Source organism: Halichoerus grypus, chromosome 4 (assembly GCF_964656455.1).
Source record: "Halichoerus grypus chromosome 4, mHalGry1.hap1.1, whole genome shotgun sequence".
In the NCBI taxonomy this organism is placed as follows: Eukaryota; Metazoa; Chordata; class Mammalia; order Carnivora; family Phocidae; genus Halichoerus; species Halichoerus grypus.
In genome coordinates, this window is record NC_135715.1 from 68,634,848 (window position 1) to 68,660,395 (window position 25,548).

The 25,548-nt window shown below is 40.8% G+C and overlaps 2 protein-coding genes and 1 pseudogene across 7 annotated transcripts in view; 2 read left to right on the top strand and 1 right to left on the bottom strand.

Moving 5' to 3' along the window:
* The window catches only part of N4BP2L2 (NEDD4 binding protein 2 like 2), a 76,216-nt gene extending 59,211 nt beyond the window's left edge, over positions 1–17,005 (top strand). For all 4 annotated transcript variants that reach the window (XM_078070478.1, XM_036070487.2, XM_036070491.2 and 1 more), the window contains 4 exons: positions 9,194–10,953; positions 13,375–13,460; positions 14,446–14,489; positions 16,561–17,005. In XM_078070478.1, coding sequence (XP_077926604.1) covers positions 9,194–10,953; positions 13,375–13,460; positions 14,446–14,469 — 1,870 coding nt within the window. In that variant the 3' untranslated portion in view covers positions 14,470–14,489; positions 16,561–17,005. The remainder of the gene's footprint in view (positions 1–9,193; positions 10,954–13,374; positions 13,461–14,445; positions 14,490–16,560) is intronic.
* On the bottom strand, positions 6,977–7,743 carry LOC118521758 (U6 snRNA-associated Sm-like protein LSm8 pseudogene; annotated as a pseudogene).
* Positions 17,006–21,969: 4,964 nt separating the features above from the next.
* Positions 21,970–25,548, top strand: part of N4BP2L1 (NEDD4 binding protein 2 like 1) — a 29,035-nt gene continuing 25,456 nt past the window's right edge. Inside the window, exon 1 of one of the 3 annotated variants that reach the window (XM_036070497.2) lies at positions 21,970–22,313. In XM_036070497.2, the coding sequence (XP_035926390.1) occupies positions 22,132–22,313 (182 nt within the window). In that variant the 5' untranslated portion in view covers positions 21,970–22,131. The remainder of the gene's footprint in view (positions 22,314–25,548) is intronic. The other 2 variants (XM_036070496.2, XM_036070494.2) reach the window with 2 other exon arrangements.

Below are 25,548 nucleotides of genomic sequence, written 5' to 3' on the forward strand. Positions count from 1 at the left end.
AGTGGAATTTTCTTTACAGTTTCTGTACTTTTTGGCTTCAGAATTTTTCTTTTCTTTTTTTCCAGGTTTTAGATCTCTTTATTGATATTTCTATTTTGTTCATACAAAGTTTTCTTGACATTCTCCACATCGTTAGTTCTTTGATCATCTTCAAAGCAGTTGTTTTAACGACTGTCTAGTTGATCTGCCATCAGTTACTTTTTCAGGGACAATTTCTGTTGATTTTTTTTTCTTTGAAATTGGCCATACCTTTCTGTTTCTTTGTATGTCTTATGATTTTTTGGTTGAAAACCGGGCATTTGAATATAATAATGTGGAACTCTGAAAAATCAGATTTTCCCCCTTCACCAGAGTTTGCTGAGTTTTTTGGTGTTTTTGTTTTGTTTTGTTTTTTTAACATTGTTTTAGGTTGTCTCTGAACCATGGATCAGCCTATGATGTAAATTAAGGTCCTCTCAAGCCTTTTCTTTCTTTCTTTTTTTTTTTTTAATATTTTTTATTCATTGAGAGAGCAAGAGCACAAGCAGGGGGGAGGGTCAGAGGGAAATGGAGAAGCAGACTCTGCACTAAGCAGGGAACCCAATGTGGAGCTCCATCCCAGGACCCCAGGATCATGACCTGAGCCAAAGGCAGACACTTAACCAACTGAGCCACCCAGGTGCCCTCTCTCAAATCTTTTCTGAACCTGTGCCTTTCCCTGGGTATGTGCAGTCATTTCCTAATTTTCCCCATATATGAAGTTGCTTTTGAATGTCCTAGTCTTTAATGTCTGGCTCCCAAAAAGAGAAAAAAAGAAAAATGAAAGGGCGGGGGACAAGGGTGTCAGCCCTTTAAATCTCCTGGAAGGCACTTCAGCTAGAGAAATGGCTTGCAACAATGGGGTGGGAGAGTTGTGCAACAACAGTGGCTACCCTCTTCTTTGTCTGCACTTCTGTGCTTAGAAGCAGCAATCAGCGATCAGAGCACAGATCCCTATCTTTGGAGAAAAGATCTTTTTTGCTCACCCTGGTCTCGGCAAACTATGTGCAAGCTGCTTCAGAAACACATGCACAGCTGCCTGCCATGGGACTTTTTGTCCACCTTTACCCATTTTATCCATCTTCTACCTTATCCCTCTGCTAACCACCAATATGTTCTCTGTCCCTATGAGTTCTTTTTAGATTCCACATAGGAGTGAGATTATACAGTATTTGTCTTTCTCTGTCTGACTTATTTCACTTAGTATAATGCCCTTAAGGTCCATCCATGTTGTCACAAATGGCAAGATTTTCTTCTTTTTATGACTGAGTAATATTCCATTGTGTGTGTGTGTGTGTGTGTGTGTGTATACACACACACACCGATTTCTTTATCCATTCATTCACTGATGAACACTTAGAGTGCTTCCATGTCTCAGTTATTGTAAATAATGCCGCAATCCTTTTATCTTTTAAAATCTCTTCTGGAACTGCTTTTGTGCTTCCTTTTTCTTTTCTTTCTTTCTTTCTTTCTTTCTTTCTTTTTTTTAGAGAGAGAAAGAGAAAGCAGTGTTTTGGGGGAGGGAGAGAGAGAATTCCAAGCAGGCTCCACACCCAGCATGGAGCCTGATGCAGGGCTCAATCTCATGATCCTGAGATCATGGCTGAGATGAAATCAGGAGTGGGTTGCTTAACCCAACTGAGCCACCCAGGTGCCCTTTGTGCCTCCTTTTGCATCCCTAAGACTAAATTGCTTCTTTTCCCCTTAGATTAATCTTACCAGGGGTTTGTGAATTTTACTAATCTTTTCAAATAACCAACTTCTGAATTTGTTGGTCCTGACAATGGTGTGTTTATTTTATGTTTCTTTGTTATCTTTTTGATTTTTTTATGATTCCTTCCCTTTTGGGAGTTTTTTCTGCTCTTTTTCTAACTTCTTCAATAGTGTGGTTAACTCTTTAATTTTGTACTTTTGCTTTTTTTTTGAAGTGAACATTTATGGGAAATATCCCTTCAAATGACACTTTTATATGTAATTATTTTTTACTGTTATTCCTGTCTACATATTTCTATTACAAATTTTTCCATCCATGAATTTTTCAACATTTTAAAATTTTTCCAAAAAAATTTTTATTACTAATTTCAAAATTAATTGCATTATGGTCAAAGAATATGATCTCTACATTAGTAATGCTTTGAAATTTATGGAGGCTATCATGATGGCCTGGTTAATTTCTGTAAATATTCCATATGGTTTGAAAAGAATGTGGGGCACCTGGGTGGCTCAGTCGTTAAGCGTCTGCCTTCGGCTCAGGTCGTGATCCCAGGGTCCTGGGATCGAGCCCCACATCGGGCTCCCTGCTCTGCGGGAAGCCTGTTCTCCCTCTCCCACTCCCCCTGCTTGTGTTCTCTCTCTCGCTGTGTCTCTCTCTGTCAAATAAATAAAAAAATCTTAAAAAAAAAAAAAAAAAAGAAAAGAGTGTGTTTAATTTTTGAATGTAGTGTTCCATATGATCATTATATTGAGCATTATTAATTGTATTATTTATAACTTTTATACCCTTTCTTTTGTCTGCTTGTTCTATCAACTACTGAGAGAGGTGTTTTAATCTCTGATAAAGATGGTGGGTTTGTCAGTTTGTCTATATTTGGACACTTGAAAATTTTTTCTCTACTTCTAATGTGCAATTATATTAAATAAATCACATTTTGAGAACTTTCCAGCTCTTCTATCTCAACTGTTCTTTTTTGTATAAATCATACTAGCCGTTGTCACATTCTAATCTTGAATAGTATCCTGAGAGTCTCTGTGAAATATATATGATCATTTTGTTGTTGATATGTGGTAAAAATAAGAGCAGCCATTTACAAAATATTCACCAGGTACCAGAGATTGTGCTAGGTGCTTTATTTATAGTAAAAGTCTTTTTATCTAAGATAATTGGGACAAGCAGGTGGTTAGTTCATTGAAAAAGTTGATTAAGTGAGGAATCATTAAGAAATGATACATACCTTAAACATTTTATTTGAACTTAAAATGCATGCTTACATACACATCCATTTACTAGTATTTATGTATGATTCTGTTTAGTGTATGATTCTGGTTATTTTATTTTTTTATGTATGAGCTATACCTGTAATGCATTGTCATGAATTTCTAGTTTCTATTGATGTAAATTGGAGGGAGCACCCAAAGAATTCTTAGAAGCAGTATGAGTGTGGAATTACAGGTTTTTATGATTTTGAACCAAACATCATAGTCATCTTTCCCACACCTCATTTGATAACAAGTGTTGATTGCCTCATCTTTATTGATTTATTATTTATTTTATTATAGAAACTTTCTTGTATTCCTATTCCACTGGTTGATGTAATGTTTACATAGTGTTTAATCAAACCACACAGTTATAGTAACAATTATGATTAGTATAAACAGACTTGGGAAAAAACTCATCTGTCTCTTTGTAAATATACAGCCCTAAACAATGGGAGCAGAAGGGTGTGGTTGTACTAGAAAGCAGCCATTTAGCTGGGAACACTTTTTGTACCATTGGCGTCAGTCATTATATTGTACAGAGGCAATGGAGAGAATTATTAAATCTGCCATGTCAGAGGTCATTTAGGAGCATCTATATTAGTAAACTTTACAACTCTGCAAGGAGGTAATGTTATCCCCATTTTAGAAGGGAGATCTGATTTGCCCAGGATCCCACCACTAGCTTTTACTGAACCAGGACTAGGATCTAGGCCTGGATTAGTTCAACTACAGTCATTCTAAAAAAAAGCTGTGAGAGCTCTTATTTATAATTTGTGTGTGTGTTTTAATTGAATTCTACTTAATTTATTGCTCATGCTTCATGAATTAGTATATAGGCCTCTGCAATTGAAAATACTGATTTTAGGGGTGCCTGGGTGGTTCAGGCAGTTGAGTTCTGCTTTAGGCTCAGGCCATGATACTGGAGTCCTGGGATCAAGTCCTGAGTCAGGCTCCCTGCTCGGTGGGGAGTCTTCTTCCTCTCCCTCTACTCTTCCCCTGCTCGTGCTCTCTCCCCTTCTCTCTCTCTCGCTGACTCTTAAATAAATAAATAAAATCTTAAAAAAGAAAATACTGGTTTTAGCTCCCTACTTTAGGCACTTACCATAACTTCTTTTTTTTTCCCTCCCTAGTAGTTAGTTTTGGCTTTATCTGGATGTTCCCTCTCCTCTGTCTTCAAGTCACAGCTCACTTGGTCAGGTTAGCTCATCTCTGAGCAAACGCTCTTTTTCTCATTCTTAAGAGGTACACTCATTCCTATCTAGGAGCTTGGATTCTCAGCCACCATCTAGAAAACAAAATACTATAATTAATCAGAGATGTGTTACTATTTGTTCATTTCCTACTCACTCCTTTCTTTTCTAAAGTTATAGCCTATGCCTCCAACTCTCCTGATTACTTCTCCATGACTAACTTTTATGTAGTGATGTTTCTTTTCTTTTAATGGTGCCATTCATCCCTAAATGAGTCAGCACAAATTAGATCAAGCTTAATGAGCCTTGGCACAGGTTTGATGAGCCTCCCACACTTTATAAATACATCTACTGATTAGCCACCTCCCATGCATACACATTGTAACGGAAGTTATCACCACCAGCATCCCCTCTCTTCTCTCCCAAGTGCTTCACAAGTCAGTTATTGGTTTGTGTTTCCTTTCCAGGAGGCCTGGTCCACATACTGGACCAGGTATGGTAGCTGTACAGAGCTTCACGGTACAGAACTAGTCCAAGTCGTGGGCACACTTCCCTGTGCACTCAGTCTTTGATTTTCATACTTCTTGGCATTGTGTTGTATTTTCAATTGAAATTCCAATCCTTAGGTTCTCCTTTGACTGACTCTTTTAGCAAACTACCTTAATAAATTGCCTGATCTCCCAGACTTTGATAGTTTATTTTTTAAGACACCTCATTCTTTCATGATCCATGTTAACTTCTCTGCAGGCATCCTGAATTTTCATCATTAGCAGGTTTCTACTACCCTTTCTCTAAGTAGCTATCAGATTGTAATCCATTCAAAAAACAAAAGAACCCTTGAGGAGTATTGGCAAAGCCCTCATCTTCTCCACTTTCTAACCTCAGCTATAAGGACAGATTAGCTCATTGGTTCAAACTCTGAACTGAACTTTGAGGCAACTGATTTGGCAACTCTGTCTCCAAGCCCATATCTTTCATAGGCTTCTTTCTATGTCTCAGTAAATGGCCACTTCATCCCTTCAATTGTTCAGGCCCAAATCCTTTTATTCATGTTGATCTTTTTCTTATACTCTATATCCAATTTATTTTCAAGTCTTGCTTGTTTTTCCTTTAAAATATATCCAGAATGTGATCATTTCTCACTACTTCCACCCTGTGACAAATGAATAAACTCCAGGAGAAGACCCTTATGCCCATTTGCCTATCTAAAGTTTTAGGCCATCTACCTATTGCTCATATGGAGCCTTGACATAAAGCCTGATTAGGGAGATGGGTTCTGCTCCACACCACCTCCTCTCACTTTCTATTGTTGTTTATTATTTGCTTTGATTCAGAAAGAGAGAGGACAAGAGAAAACTCTCAAGTCACTACTAGGTGATAGTAGGAGTCAAGGCCCAACTGCTGTTTCCATGGGAAGGACTCAGCCCTTACCAGCTGAATATCTCTGTGTTTATGTATATGTGACAATTTGAAGATGAAAGGAAGGAGAGAAGGAAGTTAAGAGAAGGGAAGTGTTTTTATAAAATTCTCTTTTTAAATTAAGAGGCTGTTTTGCATGATGGCTAAAGAGTATGAACTCTTAGAGACAGTCAGCTTTGGTCTGAATCCTGCCAGTAGCCATGTGACATTGGGCAAATTCTTTTTTCTTTTTCCAGTTCTATTGAGAAACAACTGGCATCTATCATTGTATAAATTTAAGGTGTATGGCATAATGGTTTGATTTATGTATGTTGTTAAATGGTTATCACAATAGGTTTCGTTAACATTTGTCATGTCATGTAGATGCAATTTTTAAAAAGAAAGAAAATCCTCTTTGTGATGAGAACTCTTGGGATCTATTGTCTTCACAACTTCTCTGTATACCACACAGCAGTGTTAACAATACTCATCATGTGGTACATTACATCCCTAGGACTTATTTACCTGATAACTGGAAGTTTGTGCCTTTTGACCCCCTTCCTCTAATTCCTCCCCCACCAAGACCCCACATCTGGTAACCACAACTCTGATTTCTTTTTTTACGAGTTTGGTTTTTTGTTTTGTTTTGTTTTAAGATTCCACATGTAAGTGAGGTCATACAGTATTTGTCTTTCTCTGTCTCACTTATTTCACTTGGCATAATGCCTTCAAGGTCCATCCATGTTGTTGGAAATGATAGGATTTCCTTGTTTTTAATGGCCAAATAATATTCCATTATATACATATACCACAGCTTCTTTATCTCTTCATCTCTCAATGGACTCTGGTTGTTTCTACCTTGGTTATTATAAATAATGCTGCTATGAATATGGGAGTGCAGATATCTTTTTGAGTTAGTTTTTTTGTATCCTTTGGATATATTCTCAGTATTCTCAGCAGTGGAATTACTGGATCATATGGTAGTTCTATCTGTAACTTTTTGAGGAACCTCCATAATGTTTTCCCCAGTGGCTGTAGCTAGGCAAATTCTTTAATTTCTCTTTTCTCAGTTGCCTTTTGGAGATGGGAATAAGACTAGCATTTGCCTTCCTGCATATCATCGTTGTGAAGATTAGGTGAGTTAGTACATACATAGCAAGTGTGCAATGAATAATTTGGTTTTTTTTAGTCAGTTTTCAAAGTCACATTGCGGACATTAGAATTCCTGATAGCATAGGGAGTTATAAGCATTTTTGTGATGAACCATAAGTATCTAGTAACCCCATTTCCATCAATTAGGGTTCTCTTTCCATGTGCTGTGGAGAGCTGTTTAAAGCTATACATTAAGTACTTTCATCTCCACAGAATCACCAGTGCTGGCATGAGTCTAAAGTCCTCAGTATATTACCATTTACTCCAGTACATAAGGCAACAACAAGCTCTACCCATTCTTTTCCTCCTTTTTTTTTTTTCAAGGAAATGTAGAAATATTTTAATTTATATATCATATTATAATGAATCAATATGGAGTCAAAAATCCACAATTACACATTCATAAAAATTCCATACATCATCCTCAGAATAATCAGTTTCTATACAAAGATTTATAGATGTCCAATGTATGTAATTTTTCCTCAGTGTGCTACAGAGGTTTTTTTTGTTTTGTTTTGTTTTGTTTTTAAAGATTTTATTTATTTATTTGACAGAGAGACAGAGTGAGAGCACAAGTAGGCAGAGCAGCAGGCAGAGGAAGAGGGAGAAGCAGGCTCCCCACTGAGCAGGGAGCCCGATGCGGGGCTTGATCCCAGGACCCTGGGATCATGACCTGAGCCAAAGGCAGACACTTAACCGACTGAGCCACCCAGGCACCCCAGTGTGCTACAGAGTTTAGAGGTTCTGCTCAAATATTCCCCAAATCAAGCTCAGAATCTGTCTCTTCATCAATTTCTCCAATGACCGCAACATTGTCACGTCTTACAATGTATAACCCCAGCACCACATGTTCTGCTCCCTGTGAAGAGCTGAACACTCATTCATGGCTTTCATCCAAAATCAAATTAATGGTCTGGTCAAACCCTTTCAGTGTTCCCACAATCATTCTTCCCTTAGAAGTTATAACTGCAACAGTTCAGTTGATGTAGTTTTCCAAGGCAGACATCATGATGCTCGGCCCCGCTGCTCTGGGCAACATCCAGTGTTTTCCTCCTTTTCCCTGCAATGGGATGGTTCATGTTTGGGCAAAGAGAGTGGAGTTTGTTTGTAGAGTAACATCCTAGTTTGTAGTATGAGTTTCATTAACTTACTGCACCTTAGCCTTCCGCTAAAGCTTCCACTAGAATCAGCTAGAACTGACCATGAGGAGTTACTGCCAAAGTTTGCATTCTTTACTTGACATCCTTTTCATAGAAGTCTTATCACAACTGCTTCTCAGTAATTTAGCATTTCCTAATGTTCTTTCTATGCTAACATCCAGGAAGGACAGCAGCAATTAGGTGACAAAGAACAAGGTGTTCAGGGCTCCTGTCTATTGCAAATTGCCTGACAGCATGGCATGGAATAAACCAGGCCAGAGGCCAGGGGTAGATTGAACAAGTTCCTTTGTCCAACACCCAGCCAATCAACTGAATTCTGTCCTCATTATTTCTTTTGGCTTCCATGTTTGTTTGTTTGTTTTTCTGTTCTCTATCCTGGATTTTTTTTCCCTCAGCTGTGTCTATTGTCCTTCCCCCCACTGCATTTTACTATGTCTCTAACTTTACCTTATAGAAGATAAGTAGACCTTTAGATTATAAATTAGAAAATGTTCTAAATCCTCTTTTTTCTGTTAGAATCAAAAGATTATCTTCAATTAAGGAGAGCTGTGAACTTGTAGTGTGCTCAGTGTGAACATATTGAGCTCCTTTTAGGTAGGATAATTTTTTACTGTGGAATTGTCCCTGGCATTACAGGGTGGTAAACATCCCTGGCCTCAGTACCAAGTGCCAGTAACACATCTCCAGGCATTGTGACCACCAAAAATGCCTTCACTCATTTACAAACACCTCACAAAGTATGATAGAACCTCTCCTTTAGAACCACCGCCAGGTATGCAATTAGAAGCATATCTGCAAACACTGGACTTTGCTGCTTGTCATCAAATATTCTTTGTAATTTGATGGAGCAATTTAATTGCCAAAGTTTTCATGTCTAGTGAAAATCTAGCTATTAAAGCTACTACAGTTGTCCCATTCTGTGACTATACCAGCTACACTTTTCAAAATTCAAGACTTAGGAAAACGAAGATGTTTATTGGTAGGTTATATATATAATATTTTGCATATATAAATAATATTTTCTCAAGAAAAATATTAGGTTTTCATAAAGTTACTGGTTTATGAAACAAGTATGTGAAAATGACTTGTAAATTTCTCAAAGTGTACTAATTTTTAATTGAGAGAATTAAAGTTTTTCTTTTAAAAAGTAATTTTAAAAAATACTACAAAGTACATAATGCTTTAGAATCTCTTGTACTAATGATTTGTGACTTTGCACAGTAAGAGTATAATGTTTTAGTTTGCTAGGATTACACAAATAATCAAGTTATAAATGTTCTTAATTCTTTTATATTTCAGAGAAAGAGATTTGAAGAAAACTGGGCACAGGCTCAGCAAAACCAAACAGAAGAGAAGCAGAAAAAGAAATAAAAAGCAGAACAGTCATAGTAAAATCATAGAGGAAAACTCATTTGAAACCTTAAGTTATCATACGCCAGGAGATCAGGACTCATCTCAAAGTGAAGAGGAAGACTTGGAAGACACCAAAAGAGAATCGGCGTACACTTACACTGGTGGTCTGGGAAATGAACAAGGAGATTTAGTGAACAGCCACAAAGATGAAGTATGGAAAAGCATAAATCCTGAAGATAGTTTTCCAAATGTTGTATCTGTAGTTGAGCTGGACAATACACCAAAAAATTACCTCCCTAAGGAAAACAATGATTTGTTTCAAAATATGTCATTGATGTCAAATGAAAACTCTGTAACTTGCCCAACAATGACTCAGAATCTTTCCTGTGTAGCAAGTGATGGCTGCTCAGGCACGGAGGTAGGAAAGCATCCTGGACATAGGCATCCCATGGCATCAGACATCCAGGGCAGATCCGCTGATGTCCCCTGCTCATTTATGCAGAAGAGAGAGAAGGTAGATAAAAGACTCCAGAATGAAACAATTCTGTGCCATCAGTATGGGTCCAGAACCTCAGATGAAGGTTTAAGAAAGGAACAAGGAGTAAATGCAACTAAAAACAATTATTGGGCATTTTTTTCAAACAATCTATCTGATGAAGAATTACAGCTGGGCTCTGAAAGACAACCCTGTTTGGGGAGCTGGCCTGAGGGGCCTCATAAATTTATATGCGAACAAAGACCAAAGAAAGATAGATGGCAAAAGCTGGCCTCTCCAGACAGCAGAGGACAATTGATTACATTGATCTCCACTTCTGAAGAAACTTCAGTACCGGGAAGCAGTCCAGAAACATTGGTAGAAGAGAAGCTATTGGTAGAAAATGAAGATTTGTCACCCTCAACTGAGAATACAGATTCAATCATAGCAACAGAAACTAGTATCTTTAGAAGCTGCTTGCCTAAACTGGATATCCCAAAGAGTGACTTACACTCCACAAAGAATAAGAAGAGGAGAGAGAAAAGGATTTTCAATTTGGCACCAAACTTCAACTTACTGGCACAGAGCTATATCAATGTAAAAGAAAGAGGGGAATGTGGCTTGTTAACAGAAAGCCATGGACTAAAAATTATTTTGGAAGAAGAAAAAGATAGAATTTCAGAAATAAATAATAAAGAGGAGAATACACAGAAACTTATGACCTTTAATCATCATCCATCATGGTTTTACTTTGATATTACCAAAGATCCTCCTCTAAATATTGGTAGACCATCTTATTCTCATTACTTGACATTTGATAGACACTCTGTATATTTTTACAGAAATCCTATTCCTTCTCTTGTGCTACAATATACATCTAGCTTTCGGATGGTATCTTTTACAAGCAAGAAGTCATTTTTGACGTTCAAATCTCAAACAAGGGTAGATAACCAACTAAGTGACATAGGGTTTAGTTCTTCAGAAATTTTAAGTAGCCAAGCTGATCCTTTGTACTCTTTTGATCTTCTGATCACTTCTGATCTTCACCTTTTAAATGAAAGTTTTGATGAGAAGCTGAGGATATGGCAAGAACCTAAGCCGTTACAGTTCTTGCAAACTGAGGATAACCAAGATTTAACAAGCACTGGCTTTGATGCCCTTGAGCTGCAATTATCACAAGGGTTTGCCTTTCAACTAGTGAAGCTTTTTGGATCCCCTGGAGTTCCAATGGGTAAACTGTGTTTATTTGCTCCAAATAAAAAGTCAGTTTAACATATATGAGTAATTTTTTGAAGTGTTTCTACCTTGTGTTAGTGATTTCATGCAGTTAATTGATCTCGTGATGCTTTTCGGCAGCGGAAGTAGAGGACCCTTGGCAAATGGTGCTTGGTTTTCAGAATCACCTGCCTGCCTCCACCTCGAGGACCGGCAGTCTTAAATGTCTTCGAACACTTAGAATCCTTGGACTCTCGATATAAATAGACACTGAGAAGAGCAAAGGATGAGGCAGTCAAACAGTAATTATGTAACAAATAGAGATGGGTTACCTTTTTTTTTTAAAATCTATTTTATACATTTCCCTTATTTGGCACATGACCCTTTTCTTTCTGATTCACAGTATGACTCGTAGATATGAGAATAGTAAAGAGGGGGGAAGAGTGAAGATTAAATGATAAAAAAATTTTGGAAATGAAAAACCCACCTGGGATTAAAACACATGAAAATGGTTTTGTGACATCCTAAGTAACATTCTCAGTAGATTTCTTCTAAATAATAAACATATTTAAGATGCTACATGTCTTAAACAGGAAATGGAGCACATACCCCATTTTTCCTTACTTGTAAATCAGCTGCAGTGTCAATGATTTCCTAGAGGTGAATGTGTCCCCTTTCTTGGGGACAGAAACTGTAAGAGTCGGGAAGTCACAGCTCCCGTCCCCACAGTTCTCTTGTATCTTCCTGATATTCTTTCTTTTCTACACCTACCGGGTCCCTGGGCCCTGCTGTCATCTCACAGCTTATCTTCCAGAGGTTTTTACTTTGCTCCTAAATTTCTGCTGGTCTGGACAGAATTGGTCCTCAGAACCTAGACCCAAGATTGGCTCTCAGCGCGAGGGATCACAATTAAAAACCTGCCCTTGAGGTTCTAGCATTATGTCTATCATTTTTGTAAACTTTGCCTATAGTCACATCTTACTGTTTGCTACAATATGCTATCCTGCTAGATGCACTGAAGAAATACACCAATTAAAAAAAATTAAACTGCATTTGCTATAGGGAATTTTAAATGATAAGTGAAGTCATTTTAGGTCAGGGGTCTTAGTCCTAGGTCCATATTTTAAAATTATTTGCAAAAATTTTTGTGTCATTCTAGACCATTTTTCTGAGACAGTTCATAGATTTTATCAGCTTCTGGGGCAGGGGAGAGGGGGTGGCAGCGCATGACTCAAAAAGATTAACAATCACTGCCTTAGATCAGCATCAGAAAGCATGAAGGCACTGGTGTGAAAAGATTCTAAACCTCCTCCTCCCTTGAATGCACAATACCATCATAATCAACAATAATGATCAAGCATCCATTAATTAAGCTTTGGAAAGCTTTCTAGAGGAAATAGACCTCATTCATCAAATAGCTTACCTTCTAAATGGGGAGACAAGACTAACACAAAACAAAATTATTGCACATAGAAAATATAAATGACAAGCTTATGAATATTTTATGAGTGAGGTTGGCAGTGCTTAAGGGATTGTTGAAGAGAATATGGGGTTATGGTTTTTGGGGGATGGCCTCAATGTGGAAGTGAATTATAAGCAGTGCTTATACAAATGTGGCTTAAAAGAAAAATATAGGGAAAGAATTTCATGTTTGGATATGGTGGGTGCTTAAAAAAGGAGAGGAAAAAACTGTAAGTGGAAACTGTCCCCTGATTTGTTTGGCCAGATTGGACAAGTAAAGTCTGATGTATCTGTGGCCAGTGGCCTTGTAAACGAGGCAAGGAACTCAAATGAATCCTAGTATTAGGAGGAATTTTATAGTAAAGCCACATACAGGCCTGAAGAAACCAAACTACCTATGTTGCCAGGGATATGTGAGTATAGGAAAAGTATTTTGTGTGGTTTGGTAAGGCTGCTATGTATATATCAGTGTTTGGACTTACTTGTGACCATCTTAATTGTCTGTGAGGATTTTTCCCCTGGACTCTCTTATGGGGAAGGAACAGTTGGCAAGAAGACTAAACTTGCTACAATTGCATTGTTTATACATGTCACAGGAAAGAAAAGATGACTACCTAAATTCTATGTCCTGTGACTGTACCACTTGAAGCTATTACATATACAATATGTATGTTATAATATGTATGTTATTATACAATATGTATGTATTATTGATATATATATATTTGTACTTAATGAGAATATGAGCTATGATACATAGCATTTTACATGTATACATAAGCATTTTTATTGAGTCAGGATAGTGTTTACTAACAAAGCCCTGAGACAAAGTAACTCCTGCTTTAGCACCCATGAAATATCTTCCAAACCAGGCTTTTACCATTATGTCAGTCTAAACATGTTTGCATATCTTCACATTTAGGGTAAAAGTCTGCATGACATTAGAGATGAAATTTGTTCCCTTTTATTTTCACAGAATCTTTGTTGCCTAATGACTGTGTGGTTTCCCTTGACTGGAAGACACTGAAGATGATCTACTTGCAATGGAAGACATCAGTAGAGGTATATTTTTATGGCTTTCAAAGAAGACCTTCTCTAACTGATTTCTTTAAAACACACACACACACAACAACAACAAACAATTGGAGAAAACCTGATCACCAAATGTAATATGAAGGGCTACATCCCTTATATGAAATTAGAGAAGGATTGTATGTGGATGGGTGGATAATACATGCTCTTTCAATTTGTCCCTAAGAGAAAGTTGCGTTTAATTCCCCAACTCTGCTGCAGTGTAGGCTGGTATAAGGGCCTACTGTGGATGACTGACGTGCCCAGTTTAGGAGAGCCCTTTCTTCATTACATCTTTTCTCCTCTCCAGCCCTCAGTCTTATCCTGTGACAGCTGCACATTAGATTCGTATTTACTTGACTGGGAAGCACCTCATTATTGGTGTTTTCTGTTGGTCCATAGTGAGAGACATGACTATTCTGACAGGCTGTTAATTTTCCAGGTAGGTGGAGGAAGACTAATGGGGAAGGTTAGAAAGGTAAAAGAAATTCTGGAAAAGACAGTGCACTACATAATGTAGTGGGGAGAGAGTTGACATTAGTTAATAGTGATTTAAATGTGCCCAGAGGCAATGTTAGGGGTACATTATGAGATATATGGTAAAAGCAAGGTTTAGTGAAACAAAATTATATATAGTTCAGGATAGTAGGTATTTTTTAACTGTTCAAATATACACAGCTGTGCGAAAAGTAGATTTGTTTGGTGTGCCCAGTGAGTAAAACCAAATACATTTTTCTAAACTTCTTATTTCTTTTCATTCCCCATGGAGAACTTATTGCTGCCCAAACACACAAACACACACACACACACACTCATACACAACCCCAATATTTTAAATGTTTAAATGGACATTTGTGGTTATTAGGTTTCTTTTGCCATTTTGAGAATGTTCCTACATGATTTAAATGATGATGTAAACTTAACCCCAATGCCAAATATTAATCATTATTATATGTTTTTTAATTATAATTTCTAGAAAAGACAGAAGAAGATTGGTTAAAAATGAGAATTTCCGGAACTGTAAGTACAGCTTATTCCAGAGACCTCTGTATGATCAGAAGGAAGTAGATGTTGACATTATTTGGTTGTAATAGCTCTATGTACCACAATTGAGGAGTAAATATAAAAAACGTAGTCTGTTACCATAGCAACCCTGTGTGCCATTGCACATGTGATTTTCCATTTCCTTTAATGTAGATCTTTTTGTGAAATACAACAAAGCTTAGGTTTTTGTTACCAAATTTATTTCCAACTTTATTGGTTAGAACATATTTTAGAGCATTCTGTCAACAAGGAGTTTATGAGGGATTACCACCCCCGCCCCTCTGCCCCAGATTATTGTGTGATGAGAGCTGGGAATTAGGGATATAGGTTATATTTAAATATTAAAAAATTCTCTAGGAAAGGAGGTAAAACATGTAGACAGACTCACGTTATATTTTAAACTTGACATCAAGCTAACTTTAAAATAAACACATTGCACTTTTTTTCAAATGCCTAAATTATGAAATAAACACAGCTGCTATGATTTTAGTGTACATGTGTCTGCATTTGATAAGAATTGAATGCACTCTGCATTTACCATATGTTTTCTTTCTTCCTTTTAATCTTATTTCTGAGAGTTTTCTGTGTTTCCATTCCTCAGTTAGAAATACACATATACCCAGTAAAAATGTTTTTGTGTCTTTTAAACCTGGTTCTGCTGCAAGAAGGAGAAGGACTAAAGGTTTGGGAGAAGAGTCTGAGATTTGGAGGGACGGCTAGAAAATGTGGGATAAATGTAGTCTGAGGAGGGATAAGAGGCCATGAGGAATTCCAGAGAAAGCAGGTGAAGAAATTCATTTATTCAGTCAACAAATATTTATTGAGTTGCCTCAGTTCAGACACTGTTCTATACCCAGAGGCTCTAGTAGTGAAAACAGTCCTGCCCTCATGGAGTTTATGTTACGACTGAGTTAGGAGGGGAGTGTTTTCCCTCCCCACTCCATGAGACATGTGGCCCCACTGGGACACCAGTATGGGCTGCGTGCAGCCAGCGTGGACATATTTGGCTGTGGCCAATTCGGGAGTCTTTTCCATCTGCTAAATTTGGATGTTTTGTGTCAAGGACACTTTCTGGATGATACTTTTGATTTTTATATTCATCTTCTACATTCGTGCTAGACTGCCTTCTGGTCTTCTCCTACAGAGCAGTCACCCCTAATTATTAATCTTTTCTTGTGGGGGAGATTTACGAGCGTTGTAGCTATGGACAGTTTTTTTTATATATAATGAGAACATGCCTCCCTGTTTTGTGTCTGGCATAATGTACTGATTAGTGGACCTCAAGGGGTAGATAGAAATGTATAGAGGGAAATAGCAGGAGAATGTGGTTGGCTCTAGGAGCCGCAAGTCCCAGCCTGTTTCAAAATCCTCTTCCTGCTGGTCACCGGCGTGTTTTCTTGTCGCTGGGGGAAGGAGGTGGGGCAGAGTGCTGGAAGGAGGATGGGTTCCCAGCTTTAAGCTATTGCTGGCTGGCTGGCTGACCTTAAACAAGACACCCTCTTAGAGCCTCAATTTCTTCATCTGTAAAAAAACAGATTTATAATAGCAATCTGTCATGGGAATATTAAATGAGGATTAGCGAAACAACTTGTGCAAAGTACTTAACATAGTGCCTGAAAAATAGTAGGCTCTTAGAAGGGTTAATTCCCTTTCTCTAAATATCTCCTTGGGTTAAAGCATTGTCTTTGAAATGTCCCAGGCAGAACAGAAATTATCTAGGAGAGCAACACATTGACTCAATAAACTTGGTAACACAGTTGCATGAATTAGTATATTTATTATTAACTTTCTCATGTAAATAGCTGGATCCTCAGGGAATGGGGCAGAGAACAGGTTTGGATTTGGAGACAGGAGGTCAGGCACTGTGAGGGAAACTGACCCTCTCAGATGAATCAGGACCAGGCAGGGGGTGGGAACTGTGGGGACAGAGTACAGGCCTAGATGCCAGGGGAGTGGCATAAATAGGGAAATAGCCTGTGAAACTGACAGCAGACTCCATGTAGGTCACTGTTTGTCTGGAATTGTTTGGCCTGTATTTTGTTTGTAGTTGAATTCTTCGGTCTTCCTGGTGCTGTTGAAGATCCTAACCATCAAGAAAGAGTGCTCAGTGCCCACCCAAAGGATTATTTCCAGCGATATACTCATGGGATACCAAAATTGGTTTGGATAATCTGTCCAACTGTTCTTGATTAGTTATCTGAATAATAAAAAAACTCAACAAAAGAGGTAACAACTTGAACATTTTATTACCTAATTTTGAAGATGTTTGCCCTACTTTAATTTGTTTTATGGAAGAAAATAAGGCACGGAAAACTTTAGTAGTTTATTTTAAAAATCGCATCAGGATGGAAGGGTAGGCCTTATATCCAAGTATGGTGTGTGATTCCATTTCTAAAATTCTAAAATCCAAAAAGCTCTGAAAATCAAAAGCTGTTCTTGTTTTGTTTTGTTTCTTAAGTGTTTGGCATTAAAATTAAGTTGGGAGCAAATAACTTGACTCAAACAGGTTAATTTTACTCCTTATTTATCCTACCTAGTGCGACCATGCATACATTTCATTGCAGAAATATTACTGTATTTAATTACCACGGCTGCCCAGCCCCCACTCAGAATGTCAGGTTATATATATATGCACATACGCACACCCTGTACACAGACAGACAAACACACACACACTTTCTGAATTCTGAAACAGATCTGACCTCAAGGACATTGGTTAGGGATTGTGGGGCTTGCACCATACTACAGGTAACTATCTTTTTAAATTCTGTTTTAGTTTAGTTGTATTTAACAAACTTCAAATATGAAAATTCATATTTGAAAAATTGAAGCCAGGGGTGGTTACTCACTGTCCAACATGTAGGCATTTTCTTACTCCCTCTGTTTTCAGAAAGGGAGCCTGGACTGTCTTATCTTACCTCCACTCCACCGTATCCTGTTTGATCTCCAGGGAATATACCTCTGGGCTTCTCTAGGAGGTGGGCAAGTGCTTGACTCTGGATGCTTGTTTCTTTTTGTTTGTTTGTTTGTTTTGTTTCTTAAACAGAATTCCAACTGACCTTCCTCTTTAGGGCCTTACCTCCAGCCCCAAATATTCTAGTTCCTGAAATTTTAGGTGTAATGCAGGGTAAATTGTGTTGACTCACAGCTGTCTACAATTCAGGGTTGTTTTGTTTGCTTGTTTGTTTTTGCCAAATTAACACTTGGCCTTTGCTCTCCAGTTTTCAAAATTTTGTTGCTGTAATCTCTCTTTTTTTTATCATTTATGCTTAAATATAATAACAAAATAACCGCCCTCCCAAAACATTTTAGTGGGGTTTCAAAGAGGGTGTGGCAATTAAATATTTGTGTTCCATCTGCCATCTTTATTGGGAATTGAGGGCTTTATTTAAAATAGCTCTATTTTCCCCCTTATGCTCATTTCGTACAGCTTTAGTTCATCTTTCTACCAGACAGTGGGTCTGTTCCAGATGGAGACCAGGGTCTTCAGTGTTTGCTTGAACTCCTTGGGAGTCTTGCTCTCTCTGTAGGCATTGTGAAACTGAACTTGCTTTTGGCTGAGGAGGGATGATTTCAGGGAAGAACGACTAGTATTAGTGTCGAGGCATAGACAGCTGCAGAGGGGACTCTGGGATCTGGCAAATCCTAGCTTTCTTAGGGGTCTTCACCGGCGATACTTACGGATTTCTAATGAATACATTAGAATCCACACTGCCATGTCTTACCCAAGGGTAGTATTATAAATATTTAACAATGACTATGGCATGAGTAGTGACCAGTTCTGAAACACCTTTATGCTGTACTGACAGCTGACCCTTTATCCAGGCTCGTGCCTGGGTTCCAGAATGTCCCCAGCTCTCTCCAGCCCCTGTCTTTATTATCTTGCCCTAATTTCCAGAATGGAGCTTTAGAAAAATGGGCTGAGGCTACTTTCTCTTGCTCCTAGGCTTTAAAGCCTATAGTCCTTAAGTGCCCTGGTGCATAGTGGCAAATAGTTGCTGTGGAAAAGCAGATACGGTCCTCACCTTGGGGAAGGGGTGTGGCACTAAAAAGAATAAGGGATGGATTGTGGGAGGCAGAGGCAAAATCACGTTTGTCTAGAGAACATTCCACATGGCAGACCTCTCGCAGGCCACCAGATTCCTGTGCATTTCTCCTGTCAATTCAGCCAAATAGACATACATATGCTGCATCACTTCTCTTCCCTTGTCCCTCTTTCCCTAACTTCTTCTGGCTTCCTGCAGCCTCCATCTGGCTTCTAGGGGAAGGATGAGGGAAGAACCAGGAGGGGGCAGTGTTAGTAGAGAGGAGGACAAGGTCCTATCTGACTGGTCAGATTGTGCAGAAAGTGGCAGCAGGTGCAAGTGGAGCTTCTGGGCAATCAGGAGTCTACTACACAAACAGCTAGACTTCCGTCTGGTCCTTTCCATTTATATCACTTATATATAACAAGAGGAATATGTATGTGAATAAAACTAATTTATGTTTTTGAGGAAAAAATGTCAAAAAATTTTTGATAGGGGAAGAAAAGAAATAGGATTAGAGAGCATTGGGAAAGCTGCTGCCTACATATTTTAACTGGTTCTGCTGCGTTCAAGGGTCTTTGGTTAGACTGCTTCGGAAGCTCCATCTTGGTCTCAGACTTTCTGCCATCTTGGCATCTCTGGGGTAGAAACTTGGGGCTGATTTATAATTAAACATTCCAAATCCTGGGTTATTTGGAGCTGTACGTTTGAGGGTTAAATTCCTGGTTTTCACTAGTTCTTCTTATGTACCCCCTTATTTTTCCATGTCTTTTAAACAGTAGTAATTAGAGAAACATTTGAATGTTTCTTTATTTGCCGAAAATAACTTACAATTTTCTTTACGTCTGTCATGGTAATGGTTTCTAGTGCAGCAAAGTAAGATTGTGCTGGTCATCACGTAAGCGAGAAATGGAATGGAACCCTAGAGCTGACAAGTTGGTTGGATGAAATGAAGGCACTAAGGAGTGTTAGCACAGGGATCCTCTGACTTGGGTGTAGCCCAGATCTCTGGAGGCTGCCACCTAGAGAGAACCAGTAAAGATCTGAATGCAGCTCATAGCAAGCTGGATCTCAGATCCGTCGATATGTTTACTGTTTGCTCCTTAGCTGACATTATCATGATCTCGGTTTATTCTTAATATTTAGTAAATCACACTTATCTATTGAGAAAGTAGTTCAGGTCCACATACAATTATTGAGTACCTCCTGAATGTCAGGCTGTGTTGTTAGATCTTGAGGGTGACAAGGGTGACACTGTTCCTACTTACAGCCTAGTGGGGGGAAACAGATACACAGATAACTTTAAACAGTGTAGTTTAGAGGAATAAATCAGAAAAAACAGCCAGAGCTTGTTGACTAGTTAAATGTGGGGGTTGAAAGAAAGGAAAAGTGTCTAGGGTCACTTCCAGGTACTGCTGCCCATTTTCTCCTCCTTTAAGCTCTTTTCTCCTGGGCCTCCATACATCTCTATTTTAGAGTTCTGTCTGCTTTGCCGATCATTCTCTCATACTCTCCTTTGGCAGATCCACTTCAAAGGCACAGTACTTAAATGCTGGTGTCTCCAGGGACCCCTCTTCAGCTGTCTGCTCTATTTCTCTATCTTCTTCTCATAGGGCAAGGATTTCCAAAGCTCTGTCTCCAGCTCAGAACTCTCTTCTGAGCAACACACTCATATTTCTCAGCCTCTACTAGGTTGTTCCATCTGCCACAGACACTCCGTACGCTAAAACCTCAAGACCCCAAAGCTGTGTGTCTCTCTCTGCCCTATCCTACATTGCCTGGGACCCCCTCTGTAGAAGGAGATGGAAGTGGATGGAGGTCTCATGCAGCACTAATAGAAATACACTAGCCATATATGTAATTTAGACTTTTCTAGTAGCCGTCTTAAGAAGGCAAAAAGAAACAAGCGATAAAAATTTTAATTCTATATTAACCCAGCATACCAACATATTATCATTTCAACACATAATCAATATAAAAATTACTGAGATATTTTACATTTTTTTTCCATACTGAACCTTCAAAATTCAGTGTGTGTTTTAATCTCACTTTGCACTAGCCACATTTCAAGTGCTCAATAACCCTGTGTGGCTCGTGGCTCCTGTATTGTACAGTGCAAGTCTAGAATGAAAAAGGTAGTATTTGAGGCTGGGCAAAAACACTCTTGGAAGAAGTATGATAGAATACATAGAAATAGAGGATACCTACATTTAAGCATCACTATTATTTATGAGTCATGTGTGTTCTCCGTTCCTTATGGTTTTCCCCTAATATTTAGAGAAGCTTTTGAAATTCTAGTTTTCTCAGCAGTGCCAAGATCCTTCCTCTGATTCTGGGAAGGGATTTTCAAGAGAGAGCAGCTCATCTCCCCACCCCCACCTCTCCAGGGGAATCCCAAGGGGAAGGTGCGATTCTCAGCACAGAGCCCCTCCCTACTTGGGCCCTTCTTTCCATAGTTTATTATGAAATCTCTGGATTTTGTTTCAGAAAGAAATTGCTTTTCTTCACAATTCCTTTTCAAAATTTTCATACCTTAGCTGCCAGAAACAAAATGAATTTACTTTACAGTAATTATTACAGCCAAAGCCACCATATCTCCTGGATTTTTCCAGCATGGTATTTTCAATATTGTCTCTTTCGGTCGGTGCATCTTGAATTTTGGTTAAAAAAATAGGATCACTCTATCACACCCTGGAGTGTGAAATATTGGAGAGTGCTATGGTGATCAAGCAACTGGCACTCACCAGTTCCTGAAACAGAACTTAATTCTGGATACTTCTCTATAAATGATTTCAGGAGACTGCTCCTTTCTCTGGGGAGCTGAAATCCTTCCAGAGAGGCCGTGTCTTCTCAGGTGGCAGCCCAAGCAAGTACCTGGCCAGTACAGGTCTTCTCATGAGACCTAGTTTATGCTACCGTTGATAGATCACTCTGAGTTTTAAGGGGTGCTTTTTCTGATGAGATTTAAAGTTATGTAGAGGCAACAAAGCTTTCTAAGAATATTTTTGGCAGGCTAAAGAAGGATTTAAAAAAAAAAAAAAATGATACAGGCCCTGGGACAGCAGTATTAGCCGCTGGGACACTAGCCAGATATTGGTGCTCACGAACTGGGGGAGACAATGGACTTTACTGTTACTATTCAAAATGCTGTTCACGTTCTTTAATCGTCGACTAAAATTATTTCACTTTCAAGGTCCAGGCCAGTCGGGGGTGGGGTGGAGGAGGGCTGTTGCAGAGGGCCTGACTTCCATGGCGGGCGGCCCGGCGAAGTATCCCAGTGTCCCACCGGGCAGGCCCTCTCCCCTCAGAGCGAAGAGGCAAGGGAGGGGGTCGGCGAGCGGGGCGGGGGTCGGGAGGGTGGGGAGCGTCACCCAGGTCCTCCAGGCTGCCAGTCTCCCAGCGTCCCCAGCTTTCCAGGTAGGGACGCCCCCTCCCACGCAGCGCGGTTCGCTCGGGTGGGAAGGAGGGGCTGGGCTCCGAGCGCCCGCCCCTCCATCTATCACATGGCCGGAGAGCCACAAAAACAACAGCTTTGGCCAAGACCGTGACTTCAGGAAAGGGAACCCAGGGCTCTCGCTGCCAGCCCCCACCCCATGGAGGAGAGTTTTCTTGAATCCTTTGGGAGGCTGAGCCTCCAGCAGCAGCGGCCGCAGCAGAAACCTCGGCCGCCGGCCCCGCCGCCCCCGCGTGGGACACCTCCGCGCCGCCACAGCTTTAGGAAACACCTCTACCTCCTGCGAGGCCTCCCGGGCTCGGGGAAAACTACACTGGCCAGGTAATGACAACGGCCTGGGCGCCGGCGCGCGGACCCCGGCCGAGCGAGCCCCTGGCCCGAGCCGCTCCGCCCCGCGGCGCACCCCCCCCTCCACGCCGCCGCGACCACCTGGGTCCTGGCCCCGGCCCCGGCCCCGGCCCGAGCCTGGCTGCGGGGGAGCCCGCGCCGTCCCCGGTGCCCGCCCGGCCGCGGGCCGGGAGAGGAGGGCGGCCCGTCCTGTTTGTTTCCATGCTGCGCTTTCCCGGGAGGACGGATTTCGGCACTGCGCCTTGCGCAAGCCCCAGATGGCACCGGCCCCTGCCCGGCCACCGTGCCAGCCGGGCCGAGGGAGCCTTGGCCGCCCCCGGCCTCCCCAGCCCGGGGTCGGGAGGCCCGCAGGGATTCTTCTTCAGGAACCCCGGTGGCGACTGCGGAGAAAACCGCGGGGCCGCCCGCTAGCGCGCAGGCACCCGCTACAGTGCGTCAACAGGCGTTTTAAACCAGAGCGGAGCAACGAGAGGGCCGGGGGGCTGGGGGCCCGAGGCAGCAGTGGCCGTGGCCGGGGTGGGGTGGGGTGGCGTGGGGCCCGCGTTGAAAATCTAGCGGATTGAGGCAGCCCTGCGTTTGCTTTGGCAGCTGCGAAGGCGCACAGGTGCACGGGGGGGCGGGGGGCCGGCGCGGCCACCACAGGCGGTCATTGACAGAGCCTCGCAGTGGGCGCCCAAATTCGTTTACTCGCGAATTGCGTAAGCTGCCCTCCCCGTACAGGTCAGCGCGAATTACGCGGGCTTGTTGCCTGCCGCCTCTTTGCCGGGCCCACCGCTACAGCCTCAATTCCCACCACTCCCCGCCTTGCACTTGATGCTACGGCAACGTTGAACTGTTTCTCTCCTTGCTTTTGCTGACGCTGGCCCGCCTGCCTGGCTTGCCTTCCGCCTACCTTTGCCCGGCTGATTCCACTAGCCCTTTAAGACTCGGATCTGTTACCTTACCCAGCAGCTACCCCTCCCCACCAGTTGACGCTCATCCTCTGCTCCTTGGCTTCCTGTTTACACCTCTGTGACTGCGCTTGGTTTTACACATGGTTTTGTTTATCCTTAAAGTTTCTTGAAGCTAGGGGCGATAGAAGTAGTCTCTTGCCCTCAAAGAGCTTTCCATCTCATTAGAGAAGTGAGGCTAGCCATAGAGCCGTGGAGTTGCTACGGAAGAATCAAGGTTAGCAGATGTTCAGGAGCTGATTTGGGGGGTACACAGAGATGGTGGGAGCAAGGTCTGAGTCCACTGGGGTCAGCGAACTGTGACAGTCCTGGTGATGTGCTGCCAGTTTTAATTCGGATTCCTGGATGATTTGTGGAGTAAAAGCCTTTAGCGAAACAGGATTGCTACATTTTCACAGATTAAAGGGGTGGTGACTTCCAAAGGGTCATAGGTACCCTTTCCTAAAACGCAAGGATTTCAGTAGGCCTTCTCTCTGGTTAGGGCGATGGAGGGTGGAGAGTGGGGGAGCCTCCTTAGAACCCAGCAGAACTTGGGTATTTTTTGCTAACAGTCATGGTGGGTACATCTGTTACAAACTAAGTATCTTTTGAATTCAAATCCCGCTTAGTTTCACTTTGATTTTGCTAATCTGTGGCCTGTGGCACACTGAGTGTCAAAGAAGGAAGTAAAATCTTTGGCCAGATTTTGTTTTTAACTACTCAGAAGGGAAGTGATAGGATAAGTGGAAGGGAAGTGCATAGGACTGAACTTCAAAAGCCATGGGATTTGGACCTTAGATTCCACACCTGTAAAGTGAGTGGGTTGGCCGGGGTGGTCTTTAAGGTCCCTTCTGGCTCTAACATTCTACACTTTTAGGATTTTAATTCCTGGTTGACATTTGGCTAACCAGAAGACACCGGATGAGAGACCAGCTTATTAAAGAACATCTCTCTAGGGACGACTGGCGTGAGCACTGGCCTGGGAGTCCGAAGATTGTGCCTTTAGATCCTCTTCATCATGAAAGCTGGTGACTTTCGGCAATCACCTAGCTTCTCTGGGACTTATTTTCCTTATACGTGAATACTAAGAAGCGATTAGATTAGGTAATTTATTGAAGATCCTTCTGGCTCTCAGTTTCTAGTTGTCAGTCTTAAGAATGGCTTGTTAATAATGGCTAGGTAAAGAGCTTTGACCTTGGAGTCAATTTACAGCTTCAAATCCAAGCTCTGCCACTCACTATCTATGACCTTTACTCAGCTCCTGTGCACCTTGGTTTCATTTTCTGCTACACAGGGATATCTGCTCTGTCTACTTCAGAAGACACTCCCAGAGGTTACAATGTGTGTGAGAGAACTTGCTAAACTTTAAAAGTGCTGTATACATTTTATGAGGTATTAGTTGCTGCTTCAGATGTTGATCAGCTGAGATAAATCTTCAGGGTGTTATGGGGGAGAAGCCTGGCTCTGAAATGCCGCAAGTAGCTGGAAGTTGACTTGGTCAGTTCTCCGGTTAGGAGTTCTGGGGCAGAGGAGCCTTAGCCCTGCTTTGGGGGGGTGGGGGGCTTGTGCATTTGTGTAGCAATCTGGGAAGTAAAAAGGGAAACAGGCCACAGCTCAGCAAGGAGGGAAGCCTTCAGTGAGGATGAAATGGTGTGGCGGATGTCACCGGGATGTCACCGGCCGTGGCCCTCAAGGACCTGCCTTCCCCTCCTCTCTGGTGGGGGGGGGGAGGGTTGGGTTGGGAAGAGAAGGAAAATGGCAAATTGTTAACAAGTACACATGTGGGGAAAGTAGTAAAACTGTAAGGCTATCTGATGTATTGTTGGATTCTGGGAAATTCGTATTTTCTTCATTCTCTGTATTTTCCAAATTTTCTATAACGAATATGTATTTTTTAAATCAGAAAAATAAAAAGCTTTTAAAAATTGGAGGAGATCATTTTTACAAATGTGGGTTCCGCTTTTTTTTCTGCTTTTCTCATTTGATTAAAGAAATAATAAAAGTTATTGAATTAGGCTATGTCTTTCTTCCAAATCAATGTTAGATTATTGTGCTTTTCATTTTTATGTTTTTATAGTTTGAAGGGGTTGGGATGTTGAAACCATCTATTTAAATTCTTTGGACATATTTAAAAAACAGAGTTTTATCTGGTTAAAAAAATTTTTTAGTACGACAGAGTACTGAAAACTTAGCATGCCCCTAAATCTGATTTATCACCTCTATTTCATGACAAAAAAATTTCAAAAATAGTTTCTTACCATTGACCTGTAAGTCTTACT